The 12,996-nt window shown below is 40.9% G+C and overlaps 1 protein-coding gene across 1 annotated transcript in view; it reads right to left on the bottom strand.

Moving 5' to 3' along the window:
• Nucleotides 1-236: 236 nt before the first annotated feature.
• mapkapk5 (MAPK activated protein kinase 5) overlaps nucleotides 237-12,996 on the bottom strand; it is an 80,096-nt gene continuing 67,336 nt past the window's right edge. Inside the window, exon 14 of the mRNA XM_080208151.1 lies at nucleotides 237-867. Coding sequence (XP_080064277.1) covers nucleotides 776-867 — 92 coding nt within the window. The 3' untranslated portion in view covers nucleotides 237-775. The remainder of the gene's footprint in view (nucleotides 868-12,996) is intronic.

Raw genomic sequence — 12,996 nt, 5'->3', positions numbered from 1 at the left:
ACATCTACAGCAGTTTCTATCAACCCTGACAAAGGATAATCTCACTTAAGACCCATATTGAGACTTGCCATCATGATTTTGTAAACACAAGACACAGGACAAGCAGGGTCATTAGTCAACTTTACATATTCAGACAGGAACAAGCAACATAAACTCAGAAGATTGATTTTTATCTTAAACCAGTTATTTTAAAATACTTTCTGTAAAATAAAAGAGAAAGCCAGGGCCAAAAATGAGAAAATGTAAATAACATTTCAGGATGCAGACAGAGGTATGTGATGTACAGGAACTCCACACTGATTAGCTCACTTTCTCCATAGTTAAGTTTAAAGAACAAAGATAACAATATCTTGCATTTACAGTCAGAAGAGACAAGAATATGAGTTACATTTGACCAATGACCAGCAGGTAAAGATCTACTCATCTACCCTGTCCCAAGCAATTCTGCTCATGTATCACAATCTACAAACATTTTCATTCCACCAAAACCATTTGATCTAGACAGGAAATAAAATGGATAAAACACAGGCTAATTTGAAGGAAAGGAATCTGGGAATTCCCTTCTGTGCCATTCAGGCAACCAAAACAAACATTGAACCCATGTTCCATTCAGCACGATAGGCAGAGGTAGCAGCACCTAGGATATTTGAAGCTCAAGAAACCTTTCTGAAGTCTGTTGCATTTTATTTTTTTAAATCTTTTATTTAAATAAAAACCTTTTTTACATTTATCAAAGAATACTCCCGGTACAGTGTAAAAACAGCAGGCACTAATGTTAGGAATCCTGTGAGTTTGTTTGTTCTTCGATGACCTGTTTGACCATTTCTGCAAGTTTCAGACGATCAACTTTATCATTAAACCGTCGCCCTGAAAAGACAAAGAAATGTTTGGTTAAACAAAATCTGCAGAGGGTGTTTCCAGGGGCAGAGTGGGGGAAGTCCTGCTTTTCAGCTGCTTCATTACAAAACGACCTGTTTCCATTTTACTGAGAACAAGTTAAAGGATCACACTGCAGATTTGTGGATGTTTTCTCTCTTCAGCAGAGTATATACCGCATTATTCAATGTAAAAAAAAAGTGTAAAATGTCTTTGAAATCACCATCATCCTTTGTAACGATTTCATTTTCTGTCAGGTTATTTAAATACAATTTGAGCATATATGTAATGGCTGCAGGCCTTAAAAAGGCTGTACCTAAAAGCACAACTTGTGAGGGGAGAGGAGGAAATATCCACTGAAGAATCTTTACCAGGGCTGCTGCTCCACACTTCCTGGCAGCTGGGGTGTAAGAAAGCAGTGCTGGTTTTAATTGAAAAGCACAGAATCAAAACCAACATATAGAGAAATGTGTTGATGTGGAGAAACTATTTGAATTATTCAAATTCAATTATCAAAGCTGAAGTAGTTAAAGGATACAAATTCAATTAGTGTTTTATATGCATAAGTTAGTAAATACAGAGGACTAATGATGTGCAAATTTGTTGAAGCTTATACAGCACTGCCCAAAATAGCAAGGACGCTTAATAAGTGGCACCTTTGTAATTTGACTTCAATGGTACTGACGAATGATTAGTACTATTTGCCTAATTTAGGCTGCTGCCCATGACAAGTGTGGACAGCATAAGTGGTGGGACTATAAAAGCTGCCTTGCCAGCATTGCTCACCATAAAAAGATTTTATATATCTAATCAAATAGGGCAGTCTTGGCTTTAACAACCACTTGCCAACATGTGCACTATATTTTAAGTGACAACTTCAATGAAAACTGTAATCTTTTAACTGCCTCTTCATGCTAATCCTAAAAGATTAACCACTGTTTGCTAATTTGAAACAAAAACAATGGAAAAAGCTTCAGTTTACTAGGTTTCTAATTTGATAGCTTCAGTGAATTTTGATATTAGTTCCTACACATGGCAAACAAGACAAATAGAATCAGGAGCAAATTGTCCCTTGAGTCTGCTCCGTTATACAATAAGAACATAGCTGATATTCAATCTCACTTTACCTAATCCCAATATTGCTCAATTTACCAAGAGTCTACAAGTGAGGACAAAGAATCCCAAAAAGTTCACAGCCCTCCGAGTAAAGAACAGCCTCCTCATGTCAGTCTTAAAATGATCAATCCCTTATCCTGAGGCTATCACCCCTAATTACAACTTTACATCCGGGGGAAATGGGCTCAGTATTTAACTTTCAAGTCCCATTTGAATCTTGTGTATTTCAATGAAATCACCTCTCATTTTTCTAAATTTTACCTAACATCCCATCATAGCATAACTCTCATACCCCAGAAATCAATATTGAAACTTAATTTCACCACCTCAAAAGGCAAGTATATCTTTCCTTGGGTAAAGTTACCAAAACCATGCACACTTGTAGTCTCACCAACTGTAGCTAAAATTAAGAACTTAAGTACTGTTGTATTCCAATGCTTTCATGCCATCTGCTTTTGTTACAATACCTGCATGCTAAATTTGTATTTCTTGTATGAGAACACCCAAATCTCTCTGAACACCAATGTGCAAGTTTTTTTCGACCACTTAAATATTCTAATTTACTCTTCCTCCTATCAAACTGACTATTCTCTCATTTCCCCCCCCATTATACTCAGTCTGTCACTCTCAATTAACCTGTCACAACATAATCCCTGGGTATGCCACAAACTACATGTTAATCTGAGCAAAATTTATTTACCCCTATTGTGTTAACTGTGGCTATCATTTAGTCATGTGCCATTAATCACGTCAGCTTTAAACTTAGAATTTTGAAGAACAGAAGGAAGCTGTTTAGCCTATTTCATGTGTACAGGCTGTGATAAGAAGGCCCATTTCCATGTCCTTTCTTAACATTCTTTTCATTTTTCCTCAAATACTTATTACTTTTCTAAAAATCATAATGGATTCTGTTTCCACCATTTCATTCTGGAGCATTCCATTCCTCTAAATTAAAATTTAAACTTTCACTTTGACCTTTTGCTGATCTTAAATCCATGCCCTGAAATTACAACTCACTACCCACTGGGAGTAATTATCTCCCCACTAAAATTATGAATAATTTTGAACACTTCTACCAAATTACCTCTTAGCTTTTTCTGCCCTAATCAAACAGCTCCATTTACCATCTATTGTAATCATCTTAATAAATCATTCTGCACTATTTCCACTTTCAGAAATAGTGCAGAAAGTTAGTGCAGAATGGTTCAAAACTGAACATAATATTCCAACTGCAGCCTAACCAGTGAGTTGAATAGATTCAGTATCACCTCTTTGCTCTTGCAGGCTACACTCCAGTTTACAAAGCTAGAGTCAGCAGCAGATCATTCAACCCATCAAATTTATGAAGTATCTTTTGAAGAGTAGTTAGTCTAACTATCCAGCCTTTTCTATATCCCTGCAATTTGTTCTTCAAGTATTATCCAATTCCCTTTTTGAAAGCTACTATTGAACCTGCTTCCACCACACTTTCAGGCAGTGTATTCCAAATCCTTGATGCATAGTAAAGCTTTGCCTCATGTGACCTTCAGCACTGAAATCATTTCCTTTTAACGTTCTAAATAAACCATTCCTGACTTTAAACACATCTTCCAATTTTTCTCACAGCTTGCTCTGTTCTAAGGAGAACAAGCCCAGGTTTCTAGTCTTTCTAAATAACTATAAACCTCTCGTCTGTGAAATCATTCTAATCAATCTTTTCTGTATCATCTTTCCTAAAGAGTGATGTCCAGAATTGAACACACTATTCCAGTTAGGACCAATCTAGTGTTTTATATAGGTTTAACAGAATTTCTTAGATTTTCTATTCTATAGCTCTATTAACAAAGCTTAAGATCTAATATAATTAATTAGCTGCTTTTTAAGCAGTCCTATTACATGCAAAGATTTGTGCGCAACATCCCCAAAGTCTCTGTGGGCGCACTTTGTATAATTTATCCATGTATTGTCTCTTTTGATTTGTTCTACCAAAATGAATCATGTCACACTTTTCTATATTTAATTTCCATCGCTGTATTTTGATAAAGGGTCACCTTGACTCGAAACATCAGCTCTTTTCTCTCCTTAGATGCTGCCAGACCTGCTGAGATTGTCTAGCATTTTCTCTTTTGTATGCTGTATTTTCCCATTCCCCCTGACATTTCAAAAGGAAATCTTCCTGCCTTCCCTGGCCTACATGCAACTCCAGACTCTCAATAACGTGGTTAACTCTTATTTGCCCTCTGAAATAGCCCAATAAGTCACTCAGTTCAAGTGCAATTAGCAATGGGCAAAGCTGGCCTTGCCAGTGATGCCCACTGCCCATGAAGGAGTAAAGTGCCACCTTGATTGGATGGCAAATTTTCTTCTCTAGAGGATATTAGTGAACAAGGTGGGCTTTTAAATCACAATCCATTATTGGGCTGAAGTTTTAATTTTATTAATTAATTGAATTTAAATTTCACCATCTGCCATGGTGGGTTTTGAACTTGATTATTAGTTGGGGCCCCTTGATTGCTAGTCCAGTAACATTCCCACTACGCCACTGATGTGCCCAATCTTACCCTTAACCAACTTCACTATATAGTTCCTGAATTCTTTTCTCCCCTTAGTTCATGCATGTTCAGCCATATGCATTTATGTCATCTTAGATGCACTCACAACAGAGGCACAAGATTATGGGGGAGTGAAATTAATCTATGCCAGCAATGTGGGAAGAATTAATAGGTTGTGAGGGTATAGCTGTGGAATATTCTTTAACGGCATGAAACTTGTAAATGTTAATGTTTGAATAGATTTGGGTGTACTTGGTCAAGGAATACAAAGTTAGCATGCAGGTGGAGCAAGCAATTAAGAAAGCAAATGGCCTTCACTGCATAGGGATTGGAGTACAATAATAAAGTCGTCTTGCTTCTTAAATACAGATGGAGGGTGAGAATGTAAAATCCAATACCAGCGTCTTGTGCTTAAACAAAGGAGACTACAATGGGATGAGGGATTGGAGTACAATAATAAAGTCGTCTTGCTTCTTAAATACAGATGGAGGATAAGAATGTAAAATCCAATACCAGCGTCTTGTGCTTAAACAAAGGAGACTACAATGGGATGAGGGAGGAGTTGGCTAAGGTAGACTGGGAGCAGAGACATCGTAGTGGGACAGTTGAGGAACAGTGGTGGACTTTCAAAGCAATTTTTCATAGTGTTCAGTGGAAGTATATACCAGTGAAAAGGAAGGTCAGTAGGAAAAAGGATAATCAGGCATGGATAGCTAAGGTAATAAAGGAGGGTATCAAATTGAAAGATAATACATACAAAGTGGCAAAGATTAGTGGGAAATCTTTAAAGGTCAATAGAAAGCCGCAAAAAAGCTATAAAGAAGAGTTAGATTACTATTAGAGAGTGAACTAGTTCAGAATATAAAAACAGCAAAAGTTTCTACAAATATATAAAAGAAATAAGAGTGGCTATGGTAAACATTGGTCCTTTTGAGGATGAGAGGGGGGATTTAATAATGGAAAAGGAGGTGGCCCAAATTGATGACGAGGCTATGGCAGGTGAGGACTAGAAACGATCATTATCACTAAAGAGGTAGGGTTGGGCAAGCTAATGGGGCTAAAGATAGACAAATCTCCTGGCCCTGATTGAATGCATCCCCAGACACTAAAAGAGATGGCAAGGGCCTTAGCTAATGTGCTCCTGGTTATTTACCAAAATTTGCTGGACTCTGGGCAGTTCCAGCAGATTGGAAAACAGCAAATGTTTTCTGCAACTGTTTAAAAAAGGAGGTAGACAAAAGGTGGGTAACTATAGGCCAGTTAGCTTAATTTCTGAAGTGGGAAAAATGCCTGAATCTATCAAGGAAGGAATATCAGGACATCTGGTTAGAAATTGTCTCATTGGGCAGACTCAGCATGAGTTCATGAAAGGCAGGTCATGTTTAACTAATTTACTGGAGTTTTTTGAGGACATTACGAGTGCGTTGGCAGTGGGGAACCCGTGGATGTGGTGCATCTGGATTTCCAGAAGGCATTTCCAGAAGGTTTTTGATAAGAGAGGGGATTAAGGGTTATGGGGAGAGGGCGGGAATGTGGAACTGAGCCACGACAGATCAGCCATGATCTTATTGAATGGCGGGGCAGGCTCGAAGGGTTAGATGGCCTACTCCTGCTCCTATTTCTTATGTTCTTATTTGACAAGATGCCACACAAAAGGTTGCTGCATAGTGTTACAGATAATACGTTAGCATGGACAGGGGATTGGTCAACTAACAGAAAGCAAAAAGTGGGGATAAAAGGGCGTTTTTCTGGTTGGCGATAATGGCTAGTGGCGTGCCTCAGGGATCAGTGTTGGGACCACCATTATATACAATTTATATAGATGGATTGGAGTTGGGGACCAAGTGTAGTATGTCAAAGTTCGCAGATGACAGTAAGATAGGTGCTAGAGCCAAGTGTGTGGAGGACACTGGAAGTCTGCAGAGGAATATAGATAGTCTAAGTGAATGGGTTAGGGTCAGGCAGATGGGAGTACAATGTTGGTAAATGCAAGGTTATCCATTTGATTGAAATAATAGCAAAATGGACTATTATTTAAATAGTAAAAAACTGCAGCATGCTGCTGTGCAGAAGAACCCAGGTGTCCTTGTGCATGAATCATAAAAAGTTGGTTTGCAGATGCAGCAGATATCTAAGAAGGCAAATGGAATTTTGTCCTTAATTGCTAGAGGGATGGAGTTTAAAAACAGGGAGAGTATGTTGCAGCTGTATAAGTGCTGGTGAGACAGACCTGGAGTACTATATACAGTTTTGGTTCCCCTTACTTGAGAAAGTACTGCCACTGAAGGTAGTGCAGAGGAGATTCACTAGGTTGATTCTGGAGTTGAGGGGGTTGGCTTACGAGGAGAGACAGAGGAGACTGGGACTATATTCATTGGAACTTAGAAGATTGAAAGGGGGATCTTACGGAAACATATCTATTCCCTTCATTATTTTATAAGATAGAAGCATGGAAGCTGTTTTCATTGACAGGTGAATCTAGAACTAGGGGGCATAGCCTCAAAATAAGGGGAGCAGATTTAGGACTGAGTTGAGGAGGAACTTCTTCACCAAAGGATTGTGAATCTGTGGAATTCCCTGCCCAAAGAAGCAGTTGAGATGACCTCGTTGAATGTTTTTAAGGCAAAGATAGATACATTTTTGAACAGTAAAAGAATTAAGGTTTATGGTGAACAGGCAGGAACGGAGTCCACAAAAAGTTCTACCATGATCTTATTGAATGGCAGCGCCATTCCTACTCCTACTTTTAGTTCTTATGGTTCTTAATTGAATGGGGCTTTGGTTAAACTATATCTAGAATACTGTGTGCAATTATAGTCTCCATATTTAAGGAAGGATATATTTGCACTGATTCATTATCTTGGCCCATGAGATATGATGGTCATGCCCTGAGAGGTTAAGTGAATTGGTCTATATTCTTTGGAGTTTAGAGGAATGAGAATTGATTTCATTGAAACACTCAAGGAGGGTAAATACCGAGATTTTTTTCCCTCTGGCTGGGGAATACGGAAGAAGAATACACAAGCAATAGGAGTAGGCCACCAGATTCTTCAAGCCTTCCCTGCCATTCAATATGATCCATGGTGGCACAATGGTTAGCACTGCTGCCTCATAGCACATGGGACCTGGGTTCAATTCCCAGCTTGGGTCACTGTATGTGCAGCATCTGCACGTTCTCCCTGTATCTGTGTGGGTTTCTTCCGGGTGCTCCAGTTTCTTCCTACAGTCCGAAGGGCTTGCTGGTTAGGTGCATTAGCTATGCTAAATTCTCCCTCAGTGCACCCGAACAGGCAACTGTGGGATTTTCATTACAGTGTTAATGTGTGCCTATTTATGACACTAATAAATAAATGATCATGGCCTCAACTCCTTTTCTGTGCCATTACCCCATACTCCCTATTCCTTGATCCATCAGGAAAGACATAAGAACATAAGAAATAGGAGCAGGAGTAGGCCATCTGGCCCTTCGAGCCTGCCCCGCCATTCAATAAGATCATGGCTGATCTGTTGTGGCTCAGTTCCACTTTCCCGCCCTCCCCCCATAACCCTTAATCCCCTCTCTTATCAAAAACCCATCAACCTGCTTCTTAAAAATATTTAGCGAGGCAGCCTCCACCACTTCAACGGGCAGAGAATTCCAGAGATTCACCACCCTTTGAGTGAAGAAGTTCCTCCTCAACTCTGTTCTAGACCGCCCCCCCTTTATCTTGAGGCTGTGCCCCCTAGTCCTACTGTCTTTTTTGAGCGGGAAGAGTCTCTCCACCTCTATCCTATCCATCCCATTCATCATCTTATATGTCTCAATGAGATCTCCCCTCATTCTTCTAAACTCTAACGAGTACAAGCCTAGTTTATTCAGCCTCTCCTCATAGTTCAACCCCCTCAACTCCGGTATCAGCCTAGTAAACCTCCTCTGCACTCCCTCCAAGGCCAAAATATCTTTGCGCAGGTGCGGCGCCCAAAACTGCACACAGTACTCCAGCTGCGGCCTCACCAATGCCCTATACAGCTGCAGCAAGACCTCCCTACTTTTATATTCAATCCCCCTCGCTATGAAGGCCAGCATCCCATTCGCCTTCCTGACCACCTGCTGCACCTGCAAGCTGGATTTTTGCGACTCATGCACAAGGACCCCGAGGTCCTTCTGCACCGTTGCCTGCTGCAGTTTTTCGCCACGTAAGTAATAGTCCTTCCTACCATTCTTCCTACCAAAGTGGACCACCTCACACTTGCCAACATTAAATTCCATTTGCCATTTCCTGGCCCATTCGCCCAGCCTATCTAGATCCTTCTGCAGACTCTCCACACCTTCCGCACAATTTGCCGTTCCCCCAATCTTGGTGTCATCAGCAAATTTTGACACCCTACACTCGGTTCCCTCCTCCAGATCATCTATATAAATGGTAAAAAGCTGAGGCCCCAGCACCGACCCCTGGGGCACTCCACTAGTCACCATCTGCCAATCCGAATAGCACCCGTTGACCCCCACTCTCTGCCTTGTAGAAATTATTCTAAAAGCAGTGCAGAAAGTGAAAAGAAGATGGAAGTTAGGGTAGATGTATTCCTAGCTGCTACATTGGAGTTTTGATATACCTGTATCAGTACAACCCTCATTATGTTAGAGCAGTGTTGAGGATAGACACTTAATTTCTAGAACCACCAAATTCAATTAGGAAAATCCAGCAGCACGAAATAATATAGATGTCTCATACTAAATTAACTGATTTGGTGTGCTGGATGAGAATCCAAGAGCAGCAAAAGACCAGCACTGGAACCAGAATAGAAGGTTCCCACAATATTGACAGAAGTTTAAGGATGCAGATACAGTGGCATACTGGAGTGTCAAATTCTGAAAGCTCAAAGGTATGGGAGTGGGCCACAAGTACAAGTCAACATGGTCTGAATTTTCTGCTAATATTCCTGAGCTCCCCACCCCCATTGCTCAACCTGACAATTCCGAATTAAGAAAGAATCCGCATTCTAATTTTCTCCTTTTCTCTCCAGAAGGTTCTCGCTCACACTAGAGTATATGGAAAAAGAAAATAGAAGTATGTCATTTGGCCCTTTGAGCTTATTTGCCATTCAGTATAATCATGGTTGATCCTCTACCTTAATGCCATACCCTCGACACCTTTAGAATCTAGAAATAGATTTCCTCCTTAAATTTGCTCAGTGACTTGGCCTCCACAGCCTTCTGTCGTACAGAATTCCACAGGATCACCATCTCAATGAAGAAGCTTCTCCTCATCTCAGTCCTAAATGGCCTATCCCATATTCTAAGCCTGTGACCCCCTGCTCTAGATTCCCCAGTCAGTCCAGCCCCATCAGAATTTTGTGTTTCAATGAGAACCGCTCCCAATCTTTTATTCTCCAGTGAATGCAGGCCTAGACAACCCAATTCTATTTGTATGACAATCCTGTCATCCCAGGAATCAGTCTGGCGAACATTCACGGCACTCTCTTCATGGTAAATATAGCCTTTCTTGGGCACGAGCAACAAAACTGCATACAATACCCAAGGTGTGATCTTACCAAGGTCCTGCACAGCTGCAATAAGACACCTTTGCTCCTGTATTCAAATCCTCTTGCAACAACATACAATTTGCCTTCTTAACTGCTTGCTGCACCTGCATGCTTGCTTTCAATGATTGGTGTACCAGGAACCCAGGTTCCTTTGTACATCATCATTTCCCAATCTACGATCATTTAAATAATACTCTGCCATTCTGCTTTTCCTGCCAAAGTGGATAGTTTGATACTTATCCATTTTAGACAGCATGTGCCTTGTACTTGACCCCTCAATCAACTTGCCTAAATCACCTTGAGGCCTCGTAACCAGCTCCTCAAAACTCACAATCCCACCGAGTTTTGTGTCATCGGAAAACCTGGAAATACTACATGATTCCAGCCGCATTAGTGTTCCTCTGGTATTCTACCCAAGAAGCCATTCTTCATACAAGAGTCTGGACAACAATGCAAGAAGATTATTTGACTTTGGAAAATATCACAATCATGCTCAATGCTATCCTCAACTAATGCTCACATGCAGGTCACTGGTTAAATAATCAGGAGCAGGAACTCGGGCTGATCTCTCCCCAGTCCACAATGAGTGATGGCACCCTGGATGTCATCTGTAATGAACACTGTTGTGGTTGTAGAGGTTGATTCGTGTGGCAATCCCTTCCGCAGCTGGCACAGATGAACAGCGCTGGACAAAGGTCGACTGATGTTTTTTCCTTTCTGATTGTATCCCATATCTCATAATACTTAATGATAATGAAATAAGTTACTAACAGGGAGTTTGAGTTTAAGAGCTGTGGGGTTATGCTGCAACTGTACATGACCTTGGTGAGACCACATTTGGAGTAGTGTGTGCAGTTCTGGTCATTTCACTATAAGAAGGATGTGGAAGAATTGGAGAGAGTGCAGAGGAGATTTCCCAGAATGCTGCCTGGTTTGGAGGGTAGGTCTTATGAGGAAAGGTTGAGGGAGCTAGGGCTTTTCTCTTTAGAGCGGAGGAGGATGAGGGGCGACTTAATAGAGGTTTATAAGATGTTGAGGGGGATAGGTAGAGTGGACGTTCAGAGGCTATTTCCTTGGGTGGATGTAGCTGTTACTAGGGGGCATAACTATAAGGTTCATGATGGGAGATATAGGAGGGATGTCCGAGGTATGTTCTTTGCGCAGAGTGATTGGGGTGTTGAATGGACTGCCTGCTATGACAGTGGAGTCGAATTTTCAAGCGGTTATTATAGAGGCACATGGAGCACACCAGAATCTTAGGGTGTGGGACAGCTTGATCTTGGTTTCGGACAAAGCTCAGCACAAAATTGAGGGCTGAAGGGCCTGTACTGTGCTGTACTGTTCTATGTTCTGAATGATTGGTAGCCCAAACTGCTATCCCAGTTGAAATCGGTTATCACAGGCTAAGGATGGATCAAAGAGCTTCGCTGTCTGTATGGCTCAGAACCCCAGAACAGCACACTTACTAAGCAAGTCAGTGGGGAAGCTCATCCACAACTTGTTAACTAAAGCCTCCAGTTGTCCAGGTTTGCACAGCTTATTCAGGCTGGCATGAACAAGCAATCTAAATCAAATGTCAGTTTCCTTTTCAAATGTAAACTTAAATCCCAGAAAGCCTCTTTTGGCCATGTGTTCAGGTTCACTCAGCAAAAGCTTTGGTGTCCTTGACTAGGGCTTAGCCTCAAATCCCAAAACTTACCTGTCACCAAGATCACTTATTCCATCTCTGCAACATTGCTCATGTCCATCAATGCTCGCCCTCTTCTCCACTGAAACCCTTATCCCTGCTTCTGTCAACGCTAGATGCGATTTCTACAATGTCATCAGTGCTGGCATCCCAACCTCCAGAAAATTCAATTTTTTCAAGTCAGTTACCCATACCTGTACAAAAGCAAAATACATTGAACGCTGAAAACGTGAATATAAACTGAAAATGCTAGAAATAAGCAGTCAGGCATATCTTTGGAGAGAGAAACAGGGTTAACATTTCATATTTGTGTCACTGGCCTGAAACATAATCTCAGGGTTTCTCTCTTCACAGATGCTGTAATCTGCTGAGCACTTCAAGCATTTTTTTTTATATATTCTGTCCTATATTATGCCCTGTTCATAATTAGCCCTTGTTCTCACTAGCCTCCACTTGCTCCTTCTCTTCATTCAAGCATCAATTTTAAAATCCTCACCCTCAAATTCCATCTGGGCCTCAACACTTCCCAGCTCTGTAATCTCCTTCAGTTTTACAGTCTGTACCTGTCTGGCTCTTCAGTTCAAGTCCTCAGTGCATTGCCCCTTTCCTTTATTCTGTCATTTACCTCAGAACACTTAATCTTCTCAGCCCTGCTCTCCAGAATTCCATCTCTAAATGCCTCACTCATTACTTTTAAAAACCTTCTCAACATCCATCTTTTCCAATACCTCTCCAAGCCCTTGCACCTGGACTTGGATTCCACTCTTTTATTCCCAATATCTATCAGACTTTTTCACTCCCTTCACCTTTGCAATGCATTTGGCAAGCTTTGTCACGTGCAAGGCATTAGTTGGAAATGGGTTTGTGTCCATGATTTTCCACAGATTGCTGATCCATGCTTCCCCTCTCTGTGGCAGCACAGTGGGATCAATCACTTCCCTGTAGAAAGGGAGCAGGAGGAATCAGAAGGAGATTCATCCAACAGGTTGATCTACTGCACTCCTCTTTTAGGTGACTTATACTGGCAACCTCCTCTCCTTTATCATGGATGGTCTCTGGAGATGAAGATTGTTAAGCTTTCCCAAGCTGCCACCTAATATATTAAGGTAACCCTTTTCTGTTATGCGCGAGATGGGGGTAAATGGGATAAAGAAGAAAGAAAACAAATATAGAAACGGACTTCAATAAAACTGGCTCCTTCCCTCCTGTTGCATATTCTAATTATTATACTATTGCTTTCAAGTTAAAGTGTTTATTTTTCAT

The sequence above is a fragment of the Carcharhinus amblyrhynchos genome, chromosome 20, assembly GCF_965287045.1.
Source record: "Carcharhinus amblyrhynchos chromosome 20, sCarAmb.v2.hapA, whole genome shotgun sequence".
In the NCBI taxonomy this organism is placed as follows: Eukaryota; Metazoa; Chordata; class Chondrichthyes; order Carcharhiniformes; family Carcharhinidae; genus Carcharhinus; species Carcharhinus amblyrhynchos.
Note: the sequence above shows the minus strand (reverse complement) of the source record. Positions and strands in the feature narration are given on the sequence as shown.